At 55.3% G+C, this 11,943-nt stretch overlaps 1 protein-coding gene across 50 annotated transcripts in view; it reads left to right on the top strand.

Annotated features, from left to right (window-relative positions):
- Window positions 1-11,750, top strand: part of MAST3 (microtubule associated serine/threonine kinase 3) — a 56,876-nt gene extending 45,126 nt beyond the window's left edge. For 20 of the 50 annotated variants that reach the window (XM_045381307.2, XM_074026376.1, XM_045381308.2 and 17 more), the window contains 9 exons: window positions 2,119-2,252; window positions 3,679-3,923; window positions 4,381-4,608; window positions 4,907-5,133; window positions 5,648-5,770; window positions 6,780-6,943; window positions 7,187-7,368; window positions 9,242-9,660; window positions 11,391-11,750. In XM_045381307.2, coding sequence (XP_045237242.2) covers window positions 2,119-2,252; window positions 3,679-3,923; window positions 4,381-4,608; window positions 4,907-5,133; window positions 5,648-5,770; window positions 6,780-6,943; window positions 7,187-7,368; window positions 9,242-9,660; window positions 11,391-11,576 — 1,908 coding nt within the window. In that variant the 3' untranslated portion in view covers window positions 11,577-11,750. Of the gene's footprint in view, window positions 1-2,118; window positions 2,253-3,678; window positions 3,924-4,380; window positions 4,609-4,906; window positions 5,134-5,647; window positions 5,771-6,779; window positions 6,944-7,186; window positions 7,369-9,241; window positions 10,768-11,390 lie in introns of those variants that run through there. The other 30 variants (XM_074026385.1, XM_074026387.1, XM_074026399.1 and 27 more) reach the window with 5 other exon arrangements.
- Window positions 11,751-11,943: the final 193 nt, after the last annotated feature.

An 11,943-nucleotide genomic window follows, 5' to 3' on the forward strand; every position in this document is an offset into this window, starting at 1 on the left:
GACGGAGTCTCGCTCTGTCACCCAGGCTGGAGTACAGTGGCGCGATCTCGGCTCACTGCAAGCTCCGCCTCCCGGGTTCACCCCATTCTCCTGCCTCAGCCTCCTGAGTAGCTGGGACTACAGGCGCCTGCCACCAGGCCTGGCTAATTTATTTGTATTTTTAGTAGAGACAGGGTTTCACTGTGTTAGTCAGGATGGTCTCGATCTCCTGACCTTATGATCTGCCCACCTCGGCCTCCCAAAGTGCTGAGATTACAGGCGTGAGCCACCATGCCCGGCTTTTTTTTTTTTTTTTTCTTTTTCTTTTTTATGCTTTTGTTTTAGCCATTTTAAAGCGTACAATTTCAGAGGTGGGTGGATCACTTGAGGTCAGGAGTTCGAGAGCAGCCTGACTAACATGGTGAAGCCCTGTCTCGGCTAAAAACACAAAAAGTAGCTGGGCGTGGTGGTGGGTGCCTGTAACCCCAGCTACTCGGGAGGCTGAGGCAAGAGAATTGCCTGAACCCTGGAGGTGGAGGCTGCAGTAAGCTAAGATCACACTCCTGCACTCCAGCCTGGGCGACAGAGCGAGACTATGTCTCAAAAAAGAATAATAATAAAGTAAAATAAAGTGTACAATTTCGTGGCATTCAGCACGTTCACAATGTTGTGCAACCATCACCTCTATCTAGCTTTCAAACATTTGATTCCCCCAAAAAAATAATTTGTAGCCATTAGCAACCACTCCCCATTCATCCTCCTTCAGCTTCCATCTTTATGGATTTGCCTGTTCCAGGCATTTCATATCAATGGGATCTCATACTATGTGGCCTTTTGTGTCTGGCTTCTCTTACTCAGCATCGTGTACTCAAGGCTCATCCCTGCTGCCGTGTGGACCAGTGTTTGCTTCCTTTTTATGGCTGCGTAATATTCCATCGTATGGATGGAACACATTGTTTATCCACCCATCCTTTGATGCAAGTTTGGGTCTATTCCACTTTGTGAATACATGTGCCATGCTGGGTGTTCTTTTATTTTATTTACTTATTTATCTATTTATTGAGATGGAGTCTTTCTCTCTTGCCCAGGCTGGAGTGCAAGGGTGCAATCTCAGCTCACTGCAACCTCCACCTTCTGGGTTCAAGCCATTCTCCTGCCTCAGCCTCCCAAGTAGCTGGGATTACAGGTGCACGCCACCACACCCGGCTAATTTTTGTATTTTTAGTAGCAACAGGGTTTCACCATGTTGGCCAGGCTGGTCTCAAACTCCTGTCCTCAAGCAATCCGCCCACCTCAGCCTCCCGAAGCCCTGGGATTAAAGGCATGAACCACCGAGCCTGGCCCTGGGTGTTATTTTATAACCTCATGAGCTTAACTCACATTCCCTACTTTGTTTATGATTTGATCAAAAAACACTCCACTCTGCTTTAGGCCTGGGCCCCAGGCAGGACTTTCTAGTCAGCAGCAAAAACCCAGCCTGGTAGCCTGGCCCCTGAGCCTCAGTTTTTCCATCTGTACAATGGGCTAAAGTCTATGCTCTTTTAGGGATGTGGGGAGTGAGGATTTAGGGAAGTGACTCATACTGAAGCACCTGGCACGTAGGAATCACTCAACTAAGCCAGCTTTTTTTTTTTTTTGAAACAGAGTCTCGTTCTGTCTCCCAGGCTAGAGTGCCGTGGCACGATCTCGGCTCACTGCAACCTCTGCCTTTCAGGTTCAAGCCATTCTCCTGCCTCACCCTCCCAAGAGGCTGGGACTACAGGCATGCGCCACCACACCCAGCTAATTTTTGTATTTTTAGAACAGACGGGTTTCACCATGTTGGCCAGGCTGGTCTTGAACGCCTGACCTCAAGTGATCCACCCACCTCAGCCTCCCAAAGTGCTAGGATTACAGGCATGAGCCACCACACCCAGTCTAAGCCAGCTTTCTTGCCACCTTTGTTTTTACTGGTTTTTTTGTTTGGGTTTCTTTCTTTTTTTCTTTTTTCTTTTTTTGAGACAGGGTTTTGCTATGTTGCCCAGGCTGGTCTCAAACTCCTGGGCTCAAGTGATCCTCCCGGCTGGGCCTCTGAAAGTGCTGGGATTATAGGCATGAGCCACCGCACCTGGCTTAACATTCTTTTGTCTTGCCTCCCAGGTCTACAGCAGCTCTGAGTTCCTGGCCGTCCAGCCCACTCCTACCTTCGCTGAAAGGAGCTTCAGTGAAGACCGGGAGGAGGGATGGGAGCGCAGCGAGGTGGACTATGGCCGCCGGCTGAGTGCTGACATCCGGTAGGTGGCCTGGGGAAGTGTAGGCAGATCCAGCTTCCAAGCCTGCTGGGAGTTAGAGACACAAAATCTGATGCAAAGGGAGCTTCCTAGTGGCCAAGTAGAAAAGGGTCAAACATCTTGACCAACCTATCAGGTCCCTGACAACCTTGCTCCCTTTGACTCTGTGTTCCTCACCATGCAAACATAAAACAGCTGTGCACCATCATGCTGATAGGCACACTTTTCCTTCTGTCCAGAATGCCCTTTGCTTAGTAACTCCTGTTCATCCTTCAAAGCTCAGACCCAACAGAAATAGTCAATGTCTGCCAGAGGATGGGTGTTGGAAGCTGGACTTGTTTTTTTTCTTTTTTTAAGAGACTGGTTCTCACTCTGTCTCCCACACTGGAGTGCAGTGCCATGATCATAGCTCACTGCAGCCTCAAACTCCTGGGCTCAAGAGATCCTCTCAAGTAACTGGGACTACAGGCGTGCACCACGGCACCCGGCTAATTTTTTAAACAATTTTTTGTAGGCCGGGTGCAGTGGCTCACGCCTGTAATCCCAACACTTTGGGAGGCCGAGGTGGGTGGATCACCTGAGGTCAGGAGTTCAAGACCAACCTGGTCAACATGGTGAAACCCCGTCTCTACTAAAAATACAAAGAAATTAGCTGGGCTTAGTGGTGCACGCCTGTAATCCCAGCTACTTGGGAGGCTGAGGCACGAGAATTGCTTGAACCTGGGAGACGGAGGTTACAGTGAGCCAAGATCATGCCACTGGACTCCAGCCTGGGCGACAGAGTGAGACTCTGTCTCAAAAAAAAAAAAATTATAGAGATAAAATCTCCTTATGTTGCCCGGCCTGTCTGAAACTCCTGGCCTCAAACAATCCTCCTGTCTCAGCCTCCCAAAGTGCTGGAATTATAGGTGTCAGCCACTGCAGCCAGCCTGGAAGCTGGGTTTTAAAAGTTGAATACGAGGCCAGGTACAGTGGCTCATACCTGTAATCCCAGCACTTTTGGGAGCCTGAGGCAGGCGGGTCACTTGAGCTCAGGAATTCAAGACCAGTCTGGCCAATATGGTGTAACCCCGTCTCTACTAAAAATACAAAAATTAGCCCAGTGTGGTGGCAGGCACCTGTAATCCCAGCTACTTGGGAGGCTGAGGCAGGAGAATCTCTTGAGCCCTGGAGGCAGTGGTTGTAGTGAGCTGACATTGCACCACTGCACTTCAGCCTGGGTGACAGAGCAAGACCCTGTCTTTAAAAAAAAAAAAAAGGTGACTGAGAAGTCTCCAGGTGGACAGAGAGGACAGTGCAGACAGAGGGAACTTGTCTATGCAAACTGCCCCGACTGCAGACTGAGAATTAAGATGTGGCCATGAAAGGTGGCTGAGTATACTGGGTGCAGGTGCCTGGCAGGGGTGACCCAGGCTCTTCCTCCCTGCAGGCTGAGGTCCTGGACATCCTCTGGATCCTCCTGTCAGTCATCTTCGTCCCAGCCCGAGCGAGGTCCCAGCCCATCTCTCCTGAATACCATCAGCCTGGACACAATGCCCAAGTTTGCCTTCTCATCAGAGGATGAGGCGGCAGGCCCGGCCCCTGCAGGCCCCAAGAGGCCTGTCTTCATTCTAGGGGAGCCTGACCCACCCCCAGCAGCCACCCCAGTGATGCCCAAGCCCTCGAGCCTTTCCGGTAAGTGGGACCCTGAGTAAGAGGGATGATGTCATGGAAGTTTCCCAGAGGAGGGGCTATTTGAGATGGGTTTTCAAGGATGAGTAGGAGTTCTCCAGAGCCAACAAAGGCTTTAAGAGAGGAGAAGCCAGGGTCCCAGAGAGATCTCCAGCCTCCAAGGAACCCCAGTCTAGGGTAATGCCCCCAGCTTCATAGAGTCGGGATGGGACCCCTAGCTCCCAAGATGGGGGAACTAAGGGTCTAAATGGGTGTGGAGGAAGGCTTCCTGGAAGAGGGGGCTTGAAGACTTTTGCATAGAGAATAATTTGGGAATGGTGTGCGGGACGAGGGAACTGCACGAGCAAAGGCCAGGAGTCTGGCCTGTGTAAATAGCAACCAGGGAGGAAGGGCCTTAAGGTCTCTTTAGGACCACGTGGTGAGTTTGAGGGGCTCCCGGCTGACCCTGCTGACCCTCTAGCCGACACAGCTGCCCTCAGCCACGCCCGCCTACGGAGCAACAGCATCGGCGCCCGACACTCCACACCGAGGCCTCTGGATGCCGGCCGGGGCCGCCGCCTTGGGGGCCCAAGAGACCCAGCCCCTGAGAAGTCCAGAGCCTCCTCCAGCGGTGGCAGTGGTGGCGGCGGTGGGGGCCGTGTGCCCAAGTCGGCCTCTGTCTCTGCCCTGTCCCTCATCATCACGGCAGGTAATGCCCAAGGCCCACTCTCACCTTTGTCTGTCCGCACCCATTTTAACCTACAGAGTGGGAGCCTATCCTGAGTAGGGGAGGCTGGGGATGAGCCCCAGGAAAGGGGAGGAGGAACAGGACACAGGGAGAGCTGGGGGGATGGCATTCCCAGTAGAGAGCACTGCACGTGCAAAGGCCTGATGGGGCGACCATGCTTGGGACATTGAAGCAATAGCAAAGCGGCCAGGGTAGGAAAGAGGGGGCCCCAGGGGAGACCTGCGAGGGAATGGGTGACCCCCTCCCTAACCCCCTGCAGATGATGGCAGCGGCGGCCCCCTCATGAGCCCCCTGTCCCCGCGCTCTCTGTCCTCGAACCCGTCGTCCCGTGACTCCTCGCCGAGCCGAGACCCGTCCCCCGTGTGTGGCAACCTGCGGCCCCCCATCGTCATCCACAGCTCCGGCAAGAAGTACGGCTTCAGCCTGCGGGCAATCCGCGTCTACATGGGTGATAGCGACGTCTACGCTGTGCACCACGTCGTCTGGGTGAGTGCCGAGTGGGAATGGCAGGGACCCGGGTTCTAGTCTGACTCTGCCCGGTCGCGCCCCTTCTCAGAGCTGCATTTTGGAGCCTGGCAGGATTAGGGAGACAGAGCTGGTGCCACCAAGTTCATCTTGGTCCCTGTCAGTTGGTAGGGAGGAGGTTGGATGAGAGAGACAGGGATGGATGGATGGAGGCTCACAGATCCCAAGTGACATTAACCTCCCAGCTCCATATGGGGACGCACTGGGCGTGTTATCCTCCCTCCCCCAGCCCAGGGGCATCGGGGCATGCCCTCCTTATTGGTTGCTCCCTGAACAGACAGAGAGGGCTTTCTGGAGGAGGGGGCATAGGAGCTGGGGCTTTGATGGGTGAGTAGGAATTCCCCAGGATCAGGGAAACGGAGGCAACACAAGAGGCAGCAGCTTGCTGGGGTCTCACAGCAGACCCAGCCTGGGCTGGGGTCTCCAGATGTGGGGCCCAGGCCATTAACCCCACTGTTCCCCTGTCTGCCCCCAGAGTGTGGAGGATGGAAGCCCCGCCCAGGAGGCTGGCCTGCGGGCCGGGGACCTCATCACCCACATCAACGGGGAGTCGGTGCTGGGGCTGGTGCACATGGACGTCGTGGAGCTGCTGCTGAAGGTGAGGCGCCCCCACTGCCCACCCTCAGGGCTCCCCGGCACCCCTTGGCCACAGCTGCTGGTTCCCTGTGGTTCTCCCCACCCAGACACACAACCCTACATTCAATGTCAACTCCAGGCCTGGCACACCCACTTCCTTCTCCCCAGAACACGTGTCCTTCTTCAGCCCCCAACATCACCCCTCAGAACTCCTCCTCCAAGAAGCCCTCCTTTCTCCCTGGGTACCCTTACATCTGTTCCTCCCTCTGGCCTGAAGCCTGGAGGTAGGAGATGGGCTCAAGACAGGAGGAAGGGCCGGGCGTGGTGGCACATGCCTGTAATCCCAGCACTTTGGGAGGCCAAGGTGGGAGGATCGCTTGAGCTCAGGACTTTGAGACCAGCCTGGGCAACAGAGCGAGACCCCATCTCTGCAAAATATTAAAAAATAAAATGAGCTGGGCATGGTGGCACACGCCTATAGTCCCAGGCACTTGGGAGCCTGAGGTGGGAGCATCGCTTGGGCCCAGGAAGTCGAGGCCATAGTGAGCCGTGATCGTGCCACACTGCACTCCAGTCTGGGAGACAGTGAGACCCTGGTTCTGAAAAAAAAAGAGGGCTCTCATGTGGGCAGCTGCATGGGTGGTTCATTGGATAGACGGACAGTGGGCAGGTGTCTTTGGCCTAATAACTCATGGGCCCTTAGGTGAGTGATTGGGGGATGGAGAGATGTTGGGGTGGTTAATGGGTGGATACCAGCTAGGTGGGTGACAGACCCCGGGAGGGTGGAGAGTGAAGAGGGCAGGCTTTGATGGGCGTTGACTACAGAGGGAAGGATCTTGGCAGGAGGGGTGGTGCTCCCTGGGCCATTGTTTGACCAGATATAATGGGTAGGTCACTGGCTGGCTAGATGAATGGATGTTAGGGTGGTGGGTCCTAGCTGGTGCCCAGAGTGAAGGGGACATAGCAGCTGCCTGGCAAGTGCTGGGCCCTGGGAGAGGCACCGAGGCAACCCCTCACCATCCCTCCCACAGAGCGGCAACAAGATATCCCTGCGGACCACGGCCCTGGAGAACACCTCCATCAAGGTGGGCCCCGCACGGAAGAATGTGGCCAAGGGCCGCATGGCGCGCAGGAGCAAGCGGAGCCGTCGGCGGGAGACCCAGGACCGGTGCGCGCCAGTGGCCACCAGGGAGCGGTACACGGGGCACGCCCTGGGGACAGGGGTTCTTTTTTTCTTTTCTTTTTTTTTTTTTTTTGAGATGGAGTCTTGCTCTGTCGCCCAGGCTGGAGTACAGTGGTATGATCTTGGCTCACTGCAACCTCCACCTCTCGGGTTCAAGCGACTCTCCTGCCTCAGTCCCCTAAGTAGCTTACAGGTGTGAGCCACCGTGCCTGGTCAGGAGCAGGGGTTCTGAAGCCTCCAATTTTCTTACCCCAGGCGGAAGTCGCTCTTCAAGAAGATCTCCAAGCAGACCTCCGTGCTTCACACCAGCCGCAGCTTCTCCTCCGGACTCCACCACTCACTGTCATCCAGCGAGAGCCTCCCTGGCTCGCCCACCCACAGCCTCTCCCCCAGCCCCACCACTCCCTGCCGAAGCCCAGCCCCTGATGTCCCAGCAGGTGGGTACACCCCCCCACCCGCCCCCTGCCGCCCCGGCTACCCTGGGGGCAAGGGCTGGTGGGCCCCAGGAGGGAGGAAGGGGTTTGGAGGATGGAATGGGGGATGGAATGACGCGATGTAGGGAAAGATATGACCAGAAGGAACATCTTCCAGAATCCTGGTGTCTAGCAGGGAACCTGGAAGTACTCAGAGATGAGTGCAGGTGCCAGGGAAGGATGTGCCCAGCAGAGGAAACATCATGGACAAATGGGACTAGACAGGAGGGTGGGAAAACTGAGAAGAGGCTGGGCACGGAGGCTCACGCCTGTAATCCCAACACTTTGGGAGCCCGAGGCAGGAGGATCACTGAGCTCAGGAGTTTGAGACCAGCCTGGGCAACACAGGGAGACCCCATCTGTACAAAACATTAACAAATTAGGTGGGTGTGAGGCCGGGCGCGGTAGCTCACACCTGTAATCCCAGCACTTTGGGAGGCTGAGGCAGGTGGATCACCTGAGGTCGGGAGTTCGAGACCAGCCTGGCCAACATGGAGAAACCCTGTCTCTACTAAAAATACAAAATTAGCTGGGTGTGGTGGCACATGCCTGTAATCCCAGCGACTAGGGAGGCTGAGGCAGGAGAATCACTTAAACCCGGGAGGCAGAGGTTGCAGCAAGCTGAGATCGTGCCATTACACTCCAGCCTGGGCAACAAGAGTGAAACTCCATCTCAAAAAAAAAAGGCCAGGCGCGGTGGCTCAAGCCTATAATCCCAGCACTTTGGGAGGCTGAGACAGGCAGATCACGAGGTCAGGAGATCGAGACCATCCTGGCTAACATGGTGAAACCCTGTCTCTACCAAAAAAATACAAAAAACTAGCCGGGCGAGGTGGCGGGCGCCTGTAGTCCCAGCTACTGAGGAGGCTGAGGCAGGAGAATGGCATAAACCCAGGAGGCAGAGCTTGCAGTGAGCTGAGATCCGGCCACTGCACTCCAGCCTGGGCGACAGAGCGAGACTCTGTCTCAAAAAAAAAAAAAATAGGTGGGTGTGGTGGTGCACACCTGTGGTCCCAGCTACTGTGGAGGCTGAGATGGGAGGATCACTTGAGCCCAGGAGGTCAAGGCTGCAGTGAGCCATGATTGCACCAGCCTGGGCAACAGACTGAGACCCCGTCTCAAACAAAAGGGAAAAAAAACCAGAAGGGATACAGAGAAGGCTTTCTGGAGGAGGGGGAGTAGGAGCTGGGGCTTTGATGGGTAAGTAGTTCACCAGGGCTAGGCCAAGGAAACAACCCTGAGCAGGAGGCAGAAAAGTCTGGTATGAACCAGCCATGATGGCTCACGCCTGTAATCCCAGCACTTTGGGAAGCCAAAGCAGGCGGATCACTTGAGGTCGGGAGTTCGAGACCAGCCTGGCCAACATGGAGAAACCCCAACTCTACTAAAAATACAAAAATTAGCCAGGCATGGTGGCACATGCCTGTAGTCCCAGTTACTTAGGGGACAGAGGTATGAGAATCACTTGAACCTGGGAGGTGAAGGTTGCAGTGAGCCAAGATCACGCCACTGCACGCTAGCCTGGGTGACAGAGCGAGACTCTATTAAAAAAAAAAAAAATTAGCCAGCCATGGTGGTGTACACCTGTTGTCCCAGCTACTCAGGAGGCTGAGTTGTGAGGATCGCTTCAGCCCAGGAGGCTGAGGCTATGATTGAGCCAGTGCACTACAGCCGGGGCAACAGAGCAAGACCCTGTCTCAAAAACAAAAACAACCAGGCGTGATGGGTGGCCACATGGAAGGATGTGGGCTTTAGCAGTTTTCATCAGTCCCACAGCTCCACTTCCGGACTGGGGACATTGAGGCCAGCAGCCCTGACCTATACTTATCACCCACAGATACCACTGCATCCCCACCCAGCGCATCCCCGAGCTCCAGCAGCCCCGCCTCCCCAGCTGCTGCCGGCCACACCCGCCCCAGCTCCCTGCATGGCCTGGCTGCCAAGCTTGGGCCACCCCGCCCCAAGACGGGCCGTCGCAAGTCCACCAGCAGCATCCCACCCTCCCCGCTGGCCTGCCCGCCCATCTCTGCACCCCCACCCCGCTCGCCCTCACCCCTGCCCGGGCACCCACCCGCACCTGCCCGATCCCCGCGGCTGCGCCGAGGCCAGTCAGCTGACAAGCTGGGCACAGGGGAGCGGCTGGATGGGGAGGCAGGGCGGCGCAGTCGTGGGCCAGAAGCCGAGCTCGTGGTCATGCGACGGCTGCACCTGTCCGAGCGCCGAGACTCCTTCAAGAAGCAGGAGGCCGTGCAGGAGGTTAGCTTCGATGAGCCGCAGGAGGAGGCCACTGGGCTGCCCGCCTCAGTGCCACAGATTGCCGTGGAGGGCGAGGAAGCTGTGCCAGTAGCTCTCGGGCCCACCGGGAGAGACTGATCCCCCTGCCAGGTCTCTCCCTGGCCTCAAAGTCACACGTTTCCTTGTGCAATGTTTTTTCTGTAAAGTCACGCCTGGATGGGGACCGAGCCACCAGCCTGACACCCAGAAAGCAAGAAGCCATCTTGGTCCTTGCTGGGAGGTGGAGATATCACTTCCCTTGTGTTCTGGTGTCAATCAGGGGGCTGGATGGGGCAGGAATGGGGGATAAGGGTAGCTTTGTAAATAGCAGCAAATCCCTGCAACTAATTTATTACTTTTTTTTTCGGTTTTTTTTTTTTTTTTTTTTTTTTTTGAGATGGAGTCTCACTCTGTTGCCTGGGCTGGAGTGCAGTGGCGTGATCTCGGTGCACTGCAACCTCCGCCTCCCAGGTTCAAGCGATTCTCCTGCCTCAGCCTCCCAAATAGCTGGGATTACAGGCGCCCGCCACTATGCCCAGCTAATTTTTTGTATTTGTAGTACAGACGGGGGTTTCACCATGTTGGTCAGGCTGGTCTTGAACTCCTGACCTCATGATTTGCCCACCTCGGCCTCCCAAAGTGCTGGGATTACAGGCGTGAACCACTGGGCCCAGCCTAATTTATTACTTTTTATAAGCGATAGCCAGACTGAGCCGCCCCCTGCAGGCGGCCGCCAGGTCTTGCCCCAGGCACCTGGGACCCTGTTTGCAGGCCCTGCCCTCTGGGCTGAGAAGGAAGCACTTTGGACAAGTCATCTGTGTGTGTGTTTTCTAGTTTTTCTGTACTTTTTAAGTGTTTTATGTTACCTGGTCTCATTCCCTTCCCCACACCCACCCATTTGAGGGGATTGAGTTGAAGTCACCTGTACTAGCCCAGTTTGGATACAACCTGGAGTGTCTGTAAACGATTCCCCTCACCCACAAAACAATGTAATCCCAACGATGGACTGGATTCTGAAGGCCACTTCCCACCGTCATAGCTGCCATCCCCAGGCAGTGCCTACTCTATATATATAGAGTCTGCCTCCAATCCCCCTGGCTTCAGCCTGGAGAAGGGATGTGGGAGCTGGGGCTTTGATGGATGAATAGGTGTTCACCGGATCTGGGCAGAGGGGTCATCTGCTCCAAAGGTGGGCACTGATAAAGGAAGGCATAGGCCTCACCTGGCACTGCCAAGGCAGCCTCCGGAAATGCTCAGCTGTCTCGGGGCACACTCCAGTATGCCAGTCCTGCGGGATTATGTTCAGCTACTTCCGGAAACAGTCGGTGTCCCCTCCCCTCAGGCTCTGCCTCGGCCTCACTTTGTCTAGTCTACCCTGGACAAGATGCCGTGTGTTTGAGGCCCAGCAGAGTGAGCCCTTGGCCGTGATGTATCTGAAACACCTGTTAGGGGTTCCCTCCATATGTCAGAGCCTCTCTGGGATGAAGTTCAAGCAAGAAAACCCAGTTGAGGCTCGAGTTTGAATTTCAGCTTCACTGTGTGGCTCTGGGAAAATGGCTTTCCCACTCTGTGCCTCAGTTTCCTTGTGTTTACAAGACTAATCCCATTGACTGTTTATTAAGCACCTACTGTGTGCCAAGCGCTTTTACGTGGCTTCTCCCTCAGCCAGCCTTGAGAAGGCTGGAGGTGGCATCATCACCTCCGTTTTACAGACAAAGCAGCTGAGACCCCAGCGAGGGGCGGAAACCTGTCCAATGATCACCCAGCAGGAGTCGTGGCAGAATGGAGCATCAGCCAGACCCTGTTGTGGGCGTTGTCATCAAGGGAGCTTGAATGGAGGGTCTGGTGTCAGATACAGCCGACTCCAGCCCCAGCTCATCCCCCATGATGCTGTGTGACCCACTGGGCACTCTGGTGAGGGAGCTTTCCAGACATCAACAGCCCACTCTGCGTCCCTTTCTGAGTCCCCTGCCCAGCACTGCCTAGTGTTGGAGGGTAGACCAAGGCTGTGCATGACTCACCCCCTCCTTCCATCCTGGAGCTGGCAGTGAATAAAAGCCCGTATTTACAAAGATGAGCTCCAACGTCTGGATTTGTGAGGCTGAGAAAGGAGGAAGGGAAAAGTGGGGAGGGGAGGGGAGTGAAATAGACCCATGGCTTAAAGTCATTGCAAGTGGGTTTTGAGGGCTGCCTGGGCGTTTGCTGTTGAGATTCTTCCTGATGCCATCGCTGGTAGTGGCCTCCTGCTACCTATGAGTACTCCAT

Source organism: Macaca fascicularis, chromosome 19 (assembly GCF_037993035.2).
Source record: "Macaca fascicularis isolate 582-1 chromosome 19, T2T-MFA8v1.1".
Taxonomy (NCBI): domain Eukaryota; kingdom Metazoa; phylum Chordata; class Mammalia; order Primates; family Cercopithecidae; genus Macaca; species Macaca fascicularis.